This window comes from Ictidomys tridecemlineatus, chromosome 8 (genome assembly GCF_052094955.1).
Source record: "Ictidomys tridecemlineatus isolate mIctTri1 chromosome 8, mIctTri1.hap1, whole genome shotgun sequence".
Taxonomy (NCBI): domain Eukaryota; kingdom Metazoa; phylum Chordata; class Mammalia; order Rodentia; family Sciuridae; genus Ictidomys; species Ictidomys tridecemlineatus.
In genome coordinates this window covers 57,548,704-57,563,391 of record NC_135484.1, presented here as the reverse complement: position 1 = coordinate 57,563,391, position 14,688 = coordinate 57,548,704, and the positions used below count along the sequence as shown (strand labels likewise).

The window sequence follows — 14,688 nt, the reverse complement described above, 5'->3', positions numbered from 1 at the left end:
AAAGAGCAGGGGCCAGACTGTGGGGTCTTGGGGGCATTATTCAAGGTCAAACCAGCAGACAAACATAATAGTAGGGGACATGCTGTTTATTAAGAGGCCACACTATCCTAGGAAACAATGGCCCATACTTCCTTTGTACCGCTGAGCTCAGAACTGGCTGCCCTGCCCACTAACATTAGCCCCTACCAGGAAGTTAGCTTGCTAATTTATCAAGACTGACATAAACTTTTACCCAAACTGACACCATCACAACTATCAATACTGTGGGATAGTGCATTTACAAGAGGCCACAATCTACCAATGTCACCCCAAGGAAGAAGTCCTTTCATTGATGAATGAGCACACAGTATTAAAGTGCTGCTTCCTTACCTCCAACATCTGCCCCTGTCCCTCACAGACTGTAAGCATTCAGTGTGGGAACCCTGGATCCAAATGGGTGCACAGAGGAGTGATGCATGCCTGAAAGCCTGAGGGGAAGCGGGCCTGTAAAGGCCACACAGATTAGCCTGGGGTTATCAGTAGCTCACCTCAGGCTGGACAGAAGCTCTGACTGGCCGTTCTATATGCTCTTTATTAAGTAAAGTAGAAAAATAAATGTTACTTAATGAAAAAAAGTGTGCTCAGGATGCAAACTCTCCCATGGTTTTGAGTCTTCCAGAGAAAATAATAAGGCCCCTGGAGGAGAAGAAAGAAAAGGACTATTCACTAGTTTTTTATTTATTTTTTTTTTTAAGAGCTGTTTGCATTTGTAAAGAAAATGCTTGGAAAAATGAAAGCTTAAATTAATGGAATGGATGTCTCTAGACAGGATTTTAGATGCTGTGGTAAAAGGACGGGGACTGTATAGAGATGACACCCAGATTCTACCAATGCCTGTCCTGCATTCTCTGGGAAAGGCAGTTGGCAGGGCTTGTCCTGGGTGCTCTGTTTCTCTCCTTCCTGCACAGAGGACTGGCCACACACTCCCTTCCCACTTCCAAGGTAGTCTGCCCTCAGAACATGTGTTGGAAGTTACATGCCTAGCTAGGATGGGGGCTGTTACTTCTAGACAGAAGGAATGAGGGCCACCATAGTAGGTTAAATGCGCTCTCTGTGAGCCACAGGAATAGGGGAGGCTTGGGTAGGAAGGTCCCTTCCTGCAGTGAAGGGACATGGAGAAGAGCCTAGGCTGATGTGTGACAAACAGGATGCCAAAATGAGGGACTAAACTGCTCTGGCTTTGGAGCTGGGGATGAAGTTTAGTGGTACAGCGCTTGCCTAACTCTTGCCTAAGGCCCCGCGTTCACTCCCCAGCACCGCAAATTAAAAGAAAAGAAAATCTCAGGCTAACTCTTCAAGATTCTGGAGGTGCTTGTTAACCTCAATGATCTAGCTTATCCTAACTGACAGAAAAGAACAACCAGGTAAGAATCTAATTGTTAAGAAAGAGAAAATTCCAATGCTCAATATTTGAGTATTCCCACTCCTAAACTGAGCACATAACAAAGAACATAAAGATTTCAAGATTTCAAAACTAAGTTTTAAGTTTTAGTTGAAATTCAAAAAGGGTCTGTAAAAATGTAGATGAGAATTCAGAGCCTATGAAGTCTCAGGAGGGAAAGTATGGGGCTGGCTAGTAGCTGCTCCCCAACTCCAGAGCCCCTAGGCACTGACACAGTGTGTTCTTTCTTCCTTTATGGAAGAATGGAGAAAATGCTCCTCCTCTGTGAAAGGCAGTCCTCCATTGGATCTTTGAATCTCCCTCACCTCCTTAAGCTCAGCTCCTGTAGTGGGTCCTTGCTTACTGGGACCAATCCATCAACACCAAAACAATGTGATTTTTCCCACTTAGTAAGACATGCCACAGACCTCATGCAGCCCTCTTGCCCCATGCAAAAAGATCTCCCAAGACTGTCTGCACACATGGTCTCCATTTCTCCCATTCTCATGCCTCTTCCCTGAGGCCACAAATGTTATACAAAACTGTATTGTAGAGTAAGTTTTTATGAAATAAAGAAAATTTATTTTTTGGATTGATTAGTTTTCTTGGCACAGCTATACCAGTTAGTCTACAGGAATAATAAAAAAAAAAAAAGAAAGAAAAATGGAAAAGTAATCTGGAGAAGAAAGAGAATGGGGAGAGTGGGAAGTTGATATAAACCACAGCTGTTAAAAGTCAGAGACACTCAAACCACTCAAGAATTCTTTACTTAAAAAAAATTATTTTTAATTTAAGCTTTTGATATTGTAGCACTAATATGAGATTGTTTCTTGGTAGGAAATTAATGCATGAAAGCAAAGCAAATCCTCCCCACCCATCAATCACACCCACTCATAAGGAACCAATGCTATGGGTGCCATGTACATTGTCTCCTGTCTTTCTCAGTTTAACCTGTCCAGTCACCGGTCTGCCCCACTGCTTGCTAAAAATGCTCTTGTTAAGATCAACAATGAATCCTCCCTGTCAAATCCAGGAACACTTTCCCTTCTTCATTTGACCTCATTTGAGCACCGGGTACTGTATGCTACTCTTGTAGATGTGGGGCTCCTCAGGGCTCAGTTCTGAGCCTTCTCCACTCTCTACATTCTCCCCCACCTTGAGATTGTGTCCCCATCCCTGAATTTTAATAACACATTGAAGTGGAAGATTCTCACACTTATAACACAGATCTCTCCTGCAAGCATAAGACTCAAATATCTAACTCTCTACCTGACTTCACCATTAGTTTAAAAGGTACCAAAAAATTAGCATGCTCAAAACATTTTCCCTCTTGAACCCTCCCTACCCAACCCATTACCAACTCATTCATAAATGGTACCAGTTGCTTTAATTTGAAATCTCAGTGTCATCCTTTCCTCTCACCTTCCAGCATGTAATCCCTTAGCATGTCCATGCCAGGGATGGTCCAACTTCCAGGTACATTCAAACCCATTTCCCCCATGTCCCAATTTCTACTTTAGTCCAGCCTACCTTATCTCTTTCCTGGTTCCCTCACACGGGTATCTGTTCTCCACAACATGAAAGAGGATAATTTCTTAAGTCAGAACCATGTACTTTTCAGTACAAAAACCCTGCATTGACTCCCACCACATTTGGAATAAATCTGAAATCCTGAACATGGCCATGTGCCCTACCTTCCCTATGCCCACTGTCCATTCCTCCTCCCTCACTGGGTCCCAGTCTCTCAGAGACTCAGTGTTTTGTTCTTGGGGTCTTTGCCTTAATATTCTGGGATTCCCATCCCATTTCACATGATTAGTTCCCTTTGGGCCTCTAGACTTCCATTTAAGTGAAAACTTAGGGTGATTTCATGACCCCCCCTGTTTATAGTGGCCCCCAACTATTCTTTGCTGAGGTCCTTCTACCAATCTGCAATGTAGATGCTTATTTTCTGCTTGTTTTATTCCTCATAGGGGCAAAAACCACAGCCTTTAAGTCACTGCTATATTCTACTGTTTAGCACAATGCTTGGCCCATAGTAAATTTTTAATGAACGCACACTGAAGGGATGAATGAAAGTGGTTCTTCCCCATCCCAGCTCCACGTTAATGCTGAGAGAGAATTGCTGATGGGAGGTGAGCCTCTGGTGGCTGTAAATGGACTGGAGTACGGTAAAACCAGACAGGTGAGCAGAGGCAGCTCCAGCAATGCCCCAGAACACTCTTTTGTCCCTTCCACCTCTGAGACTTTCCAGCTTTAGAGTCAAAATTGGCACGTTCAACAATGAGAATCTGCAGATTCTCAAACAACATACTGTATGGGATTTAGGTTATTTATACTTTCCCCCAATTTCTTCCCAATACTTAAATTAGCTAAATGCACATTTCATTCTGGAGTTGAACTTGATAGATCCTATGCACAAGATAAAAAAAACTTGAAGGTCCAGACGCAGGCAGCTTGTGCATGATGATTTCTCACTTACACCCTAATTTTCTGTCTGAAGTCCAATTATAGAATCACCTCCAACTTGAACTGGGACCAAAGATATTCTGTTTAAAAACATGCTTTTATACATATTCATACTTATGTCTACTCATATTCACTCACGTGTATACAAATGTACACAGCTAAAGGCAGGAAGGACACAGAACATCATCTATTACTTAACTTAGCAGAACTGATAGATGATCTTAAGTGCTCCAGAATTAATATGGGCTGCATTTAAATTCAGACTGAGTAGACAATTTACAGTTCTTGATTTTGAGACATGAACCAGGGTTAAGTGAGACAGTCTTTCTAGGTCTTAATAAAGCCATGATGTTTTATATACATTTTTACGTGAAGACTCAGAACTAATTACCTCAGGGTACTCAACTGTTGAACTATGACAGTCTGGTGAGAGAAGCCAGCCCAGCCTTGCAGGACAGCTTTCCTCCAGCTTACCTCTGAAGAAATGAGATGTGCCCAGAGCACGCAGGCCCAGGCCCTGACATCCATTTTATTTTGTCAAGTGACAGCTGAAGACATCCTCCGCTATCTTTCCGTTTTAGACTGACTTCCCGAGGCAGAAACAAGAAGAAAAGCTTCTAGAGAGAAATAGTGAGGTGCTTGAACACTGAAAAATGTGTAGAATTTGGAAAATGGAGTCAAGGAAAGGAATAGTCCCAGGATGAATCGTGAAGGAAAAAGATATTAAACAGAGGTGAGACAGATTGGTGGGCAGGGTCTCAGCTGGGAGGGCTTGGGGCTTCTCAGGGAGGCGGCACCCAGACCGGGCCACAGAGGTACCTAGGGGAGCTCCCACCTGACACAGATAATGACTAGGAACCCACACGAATCCTGTGCAGTACCTCCTTCTGCCTTCCACGTCATCACGTTTATAACCATGGCGACATTTCTGGTCTACCCTGTAAATTTAGTCAGCACTGAGTGTGAACAGAGAAAGTCCACTTCCTAAGTACAGGTAAGGTACACTTAATCCAAATCAAAAGATGATCCTTGTGGAAATGGAAAACTTTTTCTCTCTTCTTCACAGTCCAATGACAGTTAGGCCAATAATGCTTTTTCCTCCAGGGAGATAATGGAATAGCCACAGTGCTGGATCTATTTTTATTCACCCCATCATCTTTCCACCATCAATGTAACTCCAGGGAAGGCACAGGAGGGGACGGGAGGGGAGATAAAGGGTGGAGAGAAACTGTAGCAGGTAGAGAGTCCACACGGAGCTGCTCTTTTCTCTTTTTGCCATAAAAGACAAGAGTATAGAGCAGGAAAGCAAAAACAGTTCTGCAGCTGGCTGCTCAAAATGTCCCCCTGGGTCTTAGCAATGGTACTGATAGAAAAGCAGGAAGAGATTACCCTCATCTTTCTCCTGCTCAGCCTTCTGAATGCAGAGAAAATTTAAAGCACCGAAAGATTCCTATTTCCAAATGTCCTCCTAATTCTACAATTTCTTTATCTAAATTCACCTATTTAGAAGACAGAAAACATGAATAGACCCTGGGAATATAAGCAGACCTGCAAGAAAGAGCCATGGCAAGTTGCTTTCTTTGGATACAGAAGTTGCTACCCAGACTCACTGCATAAGAAGCAGAGGTCTGAGGCTAGTTTACAAAATAAAGCTATGAATATTTCTGAATATGAGTACCAGTAGGGATGCGCAGACAAGAACAGAGACATAAATACTTAAGTTTTATTTCATTTAAAATGTATTGTATTTTTTTTTGTGTGTGTGGGGTACCAGGGATTGAACTCAGGGGCGCTCAACTACTGAGCCACATCCCCAGTCCTATTTTGTATTTTATTTAGAGACAGAGTCTCACTAAGTTGCTTAATGCCTCATTTTTGCTGAGGCTGGCTTCAAACTCACAATCCTCCTGCCTCAGTCTCCTGAGTTGCTGGGATTACAGGTAGGCACCAGTGTGCCTGGCTTAAAATATATTTTAAATGGGGGTTCAAGCTGCCACATGGTGGCCAACATTTCAGACATTAAATAAAGCTCCATAAATATAAAAGAGTGTGTGTGTGTGTGTGTGTGTGTGTGTGTGTGTATGTGTATATGTGTGTGTGTGTGTGTATGAGAGACAGAGAGAGAGAGAGACACCAATAAACAAATGGGTGAGGCAGTGAAATCTCCATTAATATGTAACAAGGAGACTGGAAGTGAACATTAAAATACATCATAAACTATTTATCACTTAAAATTATTTATGAGTTATTAAATAAATAATATTTATAAATCATAAACATATGAATTTGTGGGCTGTGTCTCCCCTTTTTATACAGGCAGTATTTCTATTATTTAATAGGTTCCATAAGGGAACCTATCCAGTCCTCACCAGATACTTGAAACATTCTTTTAGAGATAAGGAAGCTTAGGAAATTAAAGGCCATTAGTCTAATTTGTTTCTTGCAGAGGTAAAACAAAAACAAGAATAAATCCTGAGCTATAAAGAGAACAAACAACTTTTATTGATAACAAAATGTAAAGGATTAGCACAGGTCTGGAATTCAGAATTCTAGCCTTGGATGCCAATTAGTGGTGTAACTTTTGTCAAGGCCTTGGCACTCAGTTTCAGTTTCCTCCTCTGTAAAAGCTGAGGATTGACTCACTTAGACAAGCTCTAATATGTGTATGATTAGAAAGTATGTTTATTCATCCATTTTTTGTTACTGTAATAAAATACTTGGGGCAGGCTAACTTTTATCTAGTGAAAAGGCTTATTTAGTTTTGGCCTCTGCTGAGGGCCTGTGGTGGATGACTTCACAATGGCAAGTGAATGTGGAGGAGGAGGGCACATCTTCAAATTGGAAGCCAAAGACAGATCCAGGGGTCCAGCTCATTCTTAGAACAACTTACTCTCAGGAGCTCTTAGGTGAGTCACCTTAGATCCTCAATCCCTTCCAAGGGCAGCTTATTCAATGACCTAAGGACCTCTCACTGGGCCCCATCTCTTAAAAGTCCACCCTCAATACCACTATTCTAGGGACAAAGTTCCTAAGACAAGAACCTTTGGGGACACATTCAAACCACATCCAAACCAAAGGAGCATGTGACTTTGTCCTGAGGCCTAAATCACATCCGTGGTATGCCATACTACCTAGGGAAAAGCAGAGGAGGCAGCTTTGAAAACAGGGACCTCATCACCTCCCTGTGGGCTGACGCACACCATGCTTCCTTTCCAAACAGCAGGCTTCTCAATGAACCGTGCCACAGCCTTCAAAGGAATGGTACAGAAAGGCACCTGGGAGTGGTGATCCCAGCTCTGACTCTGGTGCAGAATCAGTCACCTGGAGCTTACCCCACTTCCACACGGTGCCAGATAACCTGTCAGTTAATCGTAAAGCTCAAATATTCCCTTATATCACACTTCATGTTATGGAAGCAATATTAAACTTATTTCTTCATGGGAGAAGCATCTCCTCATAAGATGTTTCTGTCTTTATAGTGTGTGATTTCTGCTGTTGATGATTATAATATCTGAAAAGTCAAGTTTTTCCAAACCTGATCCTGGGAATGAGTTACCTGGCCACCAGGTGGCATTGAGCCCCTTGGTCTCAGGGCCCACACCTAAAAGTCTGTTGACTGCCAGCCTGTTTTGGGGAGGACTGCTATTTGTCCCTATTATCCATTCCTCTGTTTCTTTGAATAATCAAGCCCTAATTTTTAGCTGGACACACTTTTTTCCCCTGGGAGTAAAGTTGCAGCTTAAACCTCTGTGCAATTAGGTCTTAAGTAGGTTTTCACCAATTAACACATGAGCCTATATAATGCACACCACCTTCTAGCAAACATCCTTAGAAACCAGCCGGCGTGTACCCATTCTCATTTCTTCCCTACTGCCACCTCTGCTGGTTGGAAAGTGAATGTAACATGGCTGAAACTCCAGCAGCCACCTGGACACTGGGACAGAAGCCATCCACATAAGCAGAAATAGCAAGAGAGGATGTAGGATTCCTCCCTCTTTGGACACCTAGTTGGCCCAGGACTGCCCCCCAGCCATTCTCTTATGCAAGAGGGAAATAAACTATCTCCTTCATGGATGTTTTGATGTTATTTTTCCTGTAGCTTACAGCTGAACCTACACTGAAAAATATAGCTCAAGATTCAAATTCATTTATAGAATCAGAAAGTTATTAAAACGACAACAGATAAATGCCATTAGTAAACATATAACGCCACTAGTTCAATTCTATTAAGAAGTGAGCTCCTACTGTGTGTGTGTGTGTGTGTGTGTGTGTGTGTGTGTGTGTGTGTGTGTGTGTGTGTTTCTGGGGACTGAACCCAGGGCCCCATGCATGCCAAGTAAGCACTCTACCAACTGAGGTATAGAATAATGAAATATCATTCTGTTCTAAGATGGTTTTCTAGCAAACAGTTGGAGCTAGTTGTTAGCTATGGCTACCCTGAAATTCATCCACCTTGAGATCAGCAAAGCTCAGCAACAGTAACTTTTATGAATCTCAAAAAATCTCATCACTCTTAGAACCAAATTTAAACCTAGGTAAGTGGTTTTATTACATCAGCAAACTTAGCAATATCTGTGATTTCTGAATACCTAGAATTTTGTATATGGGTGAACAAATCTACAAAGAGTACAACTATCACTATGATATGGAGTTTATGCATAGCCTGATCTCAGAGTTAGGGCCTCAAGTATGACACACAACATTACTCACAAGCTATAAACCAAGGTGGCCTTCTGGAACTGAATCTAAGCCATTCATTTTAAGTCAACACCTAGTTGACTCACTACCATCTCAGCAAGGCAAGCCTGCAAAGCAGAACTGCCATGATACTGAGCCACGTGTGGTACCATGTCCCACATTCCCCACAGGAATGGGGCTTCTTCTCCTGGTGCCCTCCCTAAGCAGTAAGTGACCAGGCACAGGTTGAGCTGCTTTCCTGGTCCCCATCTCAATACAGAACACATTCATAATTCAAATAAGATCTTTTCCTGGTCAGAAAAACTCAGAGGAAGAGCACAGGACTGAGGAAGCTGTGGATATTCATCCACCTTGTTGTAGGGAAGCCCCACAGAAGGCTTAGGAAATCTCCCTAGGATTCTCACTGCAGGGATTTTACACAACTACCCAAACAGGGTGGCTCCACTCTCAAGGTTTCTCTGTGGTTTTTACATAGTATGGGTTAAATATTCTCAGGTTGCTGCAAGGTCATGTTTTTTAGTTGGAGAAGAGAATTTAGGTATAGTGGTATGAAATCTGCGGCAGCTACAGAGTTGGGTCACATTTCTCTATTATAAGGTAACAAGAAACATCTTTTAGAGTCAAATATTCCATCTTTTAGAGTCAAATTATTCCAATACTACTGACATGCAGAAAGGAGGAAAGGGACATAAACATGTGTAGTCTGAATGTGAACACTGTGCCTTCAAACTGGAAGGCTGCATCACACTGAAAATTCTAAAGCAGGGCAGGAATCTGATTGTGCAAGGATATGTCACCATGAAAGACAATGTAAAAAGTCACACCAGTACTTAGGCAATGAATTGTCAAGAACAAATGATTCCATTGCAGATAATTTCCTAATCACTTATAATAAGCACAGTGACTCCTCAAAAGCTTCTTTTGGAAAGTGCTCCCCCATTCACTTTCCCCTGCTGTGTTCTGAAGATTTCTGACCAATACCCAATGGCATGAACACAATTCTACAGAAATAAATTGTCATTAGTTCAATAATCAGCTCACCAAGGATGTGTGTGAGTCAATACTCCATGTGCCATGAGCTCAGAGCAGAGGTTAGTATTAAAACATTAATTAATGTTCTGAAAATCCTGTATGATGGCAACCACAAATTAGTTATCACCAAGGTTAGGAAATTGTAGACAAAAAAAAATCCAAATGTAAATTTAAAGAAAAATATTACTGTTGCTCTGACCTCAAGGCTCAAGGTATGCTGTTAAACCCAAAAGATTCATCTAATGGAACATTTCTATTCAGCAAACCATCTTAAGGATGGTCTTGATGCACCATAATAGGTAATGCTCGGAAGAGGAACACTCCTAAGTGTAACATTAGAAGAATACAGGTAATGAAGTCTATGTTAGGTACATATCATCTTTACTGTTTTCTGTTTGTGATTTAAGTGTGCTTCCCTCCATAAAATATGGTTACTAAGATTCTCCTAATTCATTCTTTTACAAAAAGTGAAAACTGCTGTGAATAGAGTTTGCTCATAGTATACTCAGTTAACTGGTTTTTTCAGGTCTGTGAATTTTGCCTTTTAGTTGGAGAGGAGAAAATGTCCTCCAGATGGCTGGCTGAAGGACAGGGAGACTCTCAGAAGCCAGAAAGTGCATCTTGCTACACTATGTTCCTTTGTTTTGCCACATTCAACCACAGTGCACTATTTCATCCCCAAATCATACAAGGCAAAGGCCACCTCATCACACAGAGCACTGAGGGTGTGTGTCTTCTTGAATTTACGAAATTATGAAATTCCACTGCAATCCAAAGGCAGAGGCAGTCTCTGCACGAGGGTGGGGGTAACTGCTCACGAATCTCAGGGGAACTGGGAATCCTGAAGGCAGACAACCTTCTCAGCCCTGCCCAACTTCCACCCAACCAGGAAGGAGTCCTCCTTGACTCTGGTAGGAAGTCCCCACACTCCACAGTGCTGGGGAAGCCCACACTCTTCCCTGGACCATGGTGACAACCTTAGGTGGGCTATCTTTTCTGATCTGCATGTTTCACCTCTCCAGTCTGTCAGTTTCCCAGGGGCACCACCAGTATCTGGCAGGTCTCTGAATTCCAACAGTCCCTGACATTGTATCTATTGTTATAAACACTGTATTTACTGATCCATTGCAAATTTGATAAACCTGTCTGAAAGTCAATTCTTTAATTTTTTTTAAAGTTTGTTCTTTTTAGATATACATGACAGGAGAGTGTACTTTGACATATTATACATACATGGAGTATTCTAATTAGGATCCCATTTTTGTGGTTGTACATAATGGAATTTCATTGATGGTGTATTTATATTATAAACATAGGAAGTTATGAAACTCAATTCTTACATGTACCTCTGATGGTAAAAGAAACAGTTTTTTTTAGAACTGTTTTTCAAAATTTTACTTCTGATACAAATCAATTTCTACCCATACATATAATTAGGAATGTATAAAGGATATATAGACAGAAGTTTTACTCTATGTCTATCAAAAAATATGACACCAGATCCTTCATCTTTCCAGTTAAAATGTGTAGTGTCTTAAGGAAATACAGACCCCACAAGGAACTGGCCCCCATGGCTTATTTAGCCACATTTCTAGAACCTTTCCATTCTTCTTTCCTTAGCTTTTTTATTTTTACTAGCTACACCTCCAGGTAGGCAGTACTATTAAAAGATGTGCATGGTCATTACCCTCATTAATTAATGTCCGACAACGATGCAGGTTAATCTGTACTGCAGCATTTGCTCAAAATAATAAAATACCTCACAGAAGGGAAAAAGAAATGCCAATGCCCAGGGATATTCTTTTTAAATAAAAAATGGAATAAATATAAACCTCAGAGTCAAGTGGAATAAAAAAATGACAATATCCTAAAAATAAGTGAAAACAAAAATAGACTCTTTTCCCCCAAATCCTGTGGTTTCTATTCCATGCCTGCAGGATGTTTTCTGTCCACTTACAAATCCCTCTCCAGAGCCCCAATCACCCTCACTGAGAAGTGAGAGTTATGTTCTGTTTGAGAAGTGGACTCCATGGCACCTGCCAAGGAATCCAGGTGAACTCCAAAGGCAGCTGAACACTCGAGCACAGACAGTTTGTTGGAAAGCGGGGAAGAGAATAGTGGGTTTTGGATGGAGCTGAGGAAGCTACATAACAGAGACAGAGAGGAAAAGGGGGTTTCTCTGGAGTAATTCTGCCCAAATCTAGGGCAGCCAAGAATGTTCTTGAGAGCAGAAGTGGGGACACCTACAGGGTGCTCCCTGGGTGTCCTTGGCAGTAAGTAATAAGAGAGGTACATCTATTCTCAATGGGGACACACAGGCAAGGACTAGAATCAGGCCCTGACCAGGCCAAATTTAAGAGCCGATAGGAAAGATTTGTACACATGGAGAAAAGGGACAACAGTAAAGAATGACACCCTAAAAGTGAACAGATTCGTAAAGTGTAAGCAATCTGATGAGCCATGGTACACCAGACACAGGCTGCAGGCCCTACAAGAAATCTTCCAGGCAATGGCTCACCTTGAAAATGAAACTAGTCAGAAGTAAGCAAAATTGATACAGAAAACTGTTAAGTCTGCTATTTCTTATTTCTGTTGAGAGAAACAGACGGTATTCAGTGTGCCAGACCCTTACTATGCACTATCTCATATTAATCACAAAGGAATCCTGAAAACTAGGTAAATAGCTCTATTTCACTGTTGGGAAAAAAAACACCGTGGCACAAGGTTACATGAAGACTACAGGGCAGATCTCCGGCTTGCCAGGCGGGGCTTCTTGACCAAAGCCCAGTGCTTCTGATATTCAACACTATTTACACACAAAATTATTCTTAAAGGCCAAACATACTAAATATTTTAGGCTTCATCTAAACTGCAACACTGTAATCTGTGTTGCAGTCACTGTGTAAAATGCAGAAGCAGCCACGGAGAGCATGGTGGAGGCCACAGCGACTCTCCAACAAGACAGGCGGCCAACTCTCAACATGGAACAGGGGAAGGCACACCACAATCCTGATCCAAATCCAACACTCGACCTGTTTTTGTGAAAGCTTTGCTTATGACCTAGATCTAGTCCATCAACTGGACTATTTCTAGACAATTGAAGGATAATTTGCCAAATGACAATGTTCTGGTTTCATGAAAGGATCTTTGGAAGTGTCCAAGATGCTTAATCCAAGATCTGTTCTAATCTTCCTTCACAAGCAACATTCTGATTCCTAATCTGTGGTCTGCATGGCCCAGCCCCACAAGATAACCACGGGGAGCACTACTGGTAACCTCTCACTGCTAAGGAACAGAGATGTTCTTCGTCATCAACCAAACAGTGACTCAGTTTCTGGGAGACTCAGTACCCTTGGGGCACTAAAAAAAAAAAACAAAAAAAAACAAAGAAGAGATTCTTCACTTGAAAAGATGTTGAGAGAAGGAGCTTGTGGTAACACAACAACTAACTAGTTAATTTAACCACTTAAATATGTTACTGAGTGCCTACTCTATGCCAAGCAGAAATCTGTAGGAACTTCAGACTGAAAATACTGACTCGCAGCACCTGAGAGAACACTTTCCACAGAGCAAATCTTTCAAAGATCTGAGTGAGAACATTAACCATTTTCAAGTAAGTAGACAGACACAGACAAACGGTGTTGCTTTGATAGCTACTGCAATAAGAGCCCCGAGACAAAGAACTTGGCTTCTTGTCAAGAATAGCAGCCACAGAGCAGAACCCATAAGCTCTGAGAGGGCAGGGACTATGCCAGGCTCACTGCTGAGTTTTCAGCGTCTGGCTCAATGCCCGGAAACAACAGGGGCTCCAAAGACATTTGTCATCTATATTACTATGGATTACCTCTGTGGCTTCTGACAAAGTAGAGTGGGAACAGCCCAGCCAGCCCCCAAGTCACATCTCCCAACTCTCACAGTAATAAGATCAGAATCTCCATACCTGGATTGTCTGGTAATCAGAAGCATCGATTCCTTTCACGGTCACCTCTCGGAAAACTCTGGGCTCCAGTTCCTCTTTGGTAAGATCACAGTGATAAATGATACCTGAAAGGAGAAGTCCTAGATTAGTCCACAAGATTCACCAACAGAGACCAGGGCAATGAGGGCCACAAAGCACAACTGTGTGCCAGGCAAGGCAAGACAGGAGAAGACTCAGGGTCCCAGTCAATCACTACTGAAACAGAAGGGTCACTGTCCCAGAAAGGGCTGACAACAGAGATTGGCACAAGGGGTGTCCTGTGAGAGTTCACCCTCCTCCTTACCCATGAATGCCACCCCTCTTTCTATAACACTACCCTGAGCACACACCACAGAAGATTCTAATTCACTTTGCAAAACAAGAAAGGGTAAAACACCCAACTGTGGAAACTTAACATATCTTCTCCAAGCAGGTCACTTAAAAGTGCAAGACAAAAAAACCCCAGAAACTTCACCTGGGGCCTTCTGCCCAAAAGGCAATTGACAGAAAACTCCAATGACTTGCCCAAGATTAACAGCCAGTCAGGCTTCACTTGAAGCGTACCTTGAGGCTGCTGCTACTTGCCACTTACTTATCCTAGGACACACATACGGATAGCAGAGGGGGCCCAAAGATGATCATAGTCACTTTGGAACTGCTTTTTCAATTTTGATGATCTCAGTAGCAACACAAAGTGATTAATATACACCAAAAATTTCAGCTTATTTAACCACTAATTAAAATTGCATTTCCTGAATTTAATGCTACTCTCTAACATTTAAGAACGAAATCAAAGAAATAAGTGAGACGAGTCATTAATGTCTGCAAACAATGGCACTGCTGTGGTTTAGGAAACAGAATTAGAGTGGCTGGTGTGAAAACAGTACTTTCCCACATAATGCTTTAAACATATGCTGTCAAGCATATGAAAAATTGATTTTGTGATCCCAGTACTTGCTGGAAAACTGGAAACCAAACGGTACTCCCCCGGGGCACATTTAAATTGACTGATCATGCATTAAAATGGCGACACATTCTTTCTTCCAACTCCTCTGTGTATGTACCTCACTAACAGCTAAGAAACAATACTCTGCCCCCCATTGGCAAGGAG

The 14,688-nt window shown here is 42.0% G+C and overlaps 1 protein-coding gene across 1 annotated transcript in view; it reads right to left on the bottom strand.

The window, feature by feature from the left end:
* Positions 1 to 14,688, bottom strand: part of Prep (prolyl endopeptidase) — a 118,102-nt gene that overhangs the window by 22,638 nt on the left and 80,776 nt on the right. The window contains exon 10 of the mRNA XM_005330129.5: positions 13,560 to 13,663. Coding sequence (XP_005330186.2) covers positions 13,560 to 13,663 — 104 coding nt within the window. The remainder of the gene's footprint in view (positions 1 to 13,559; positions 13,664 to 14,688) is intronic.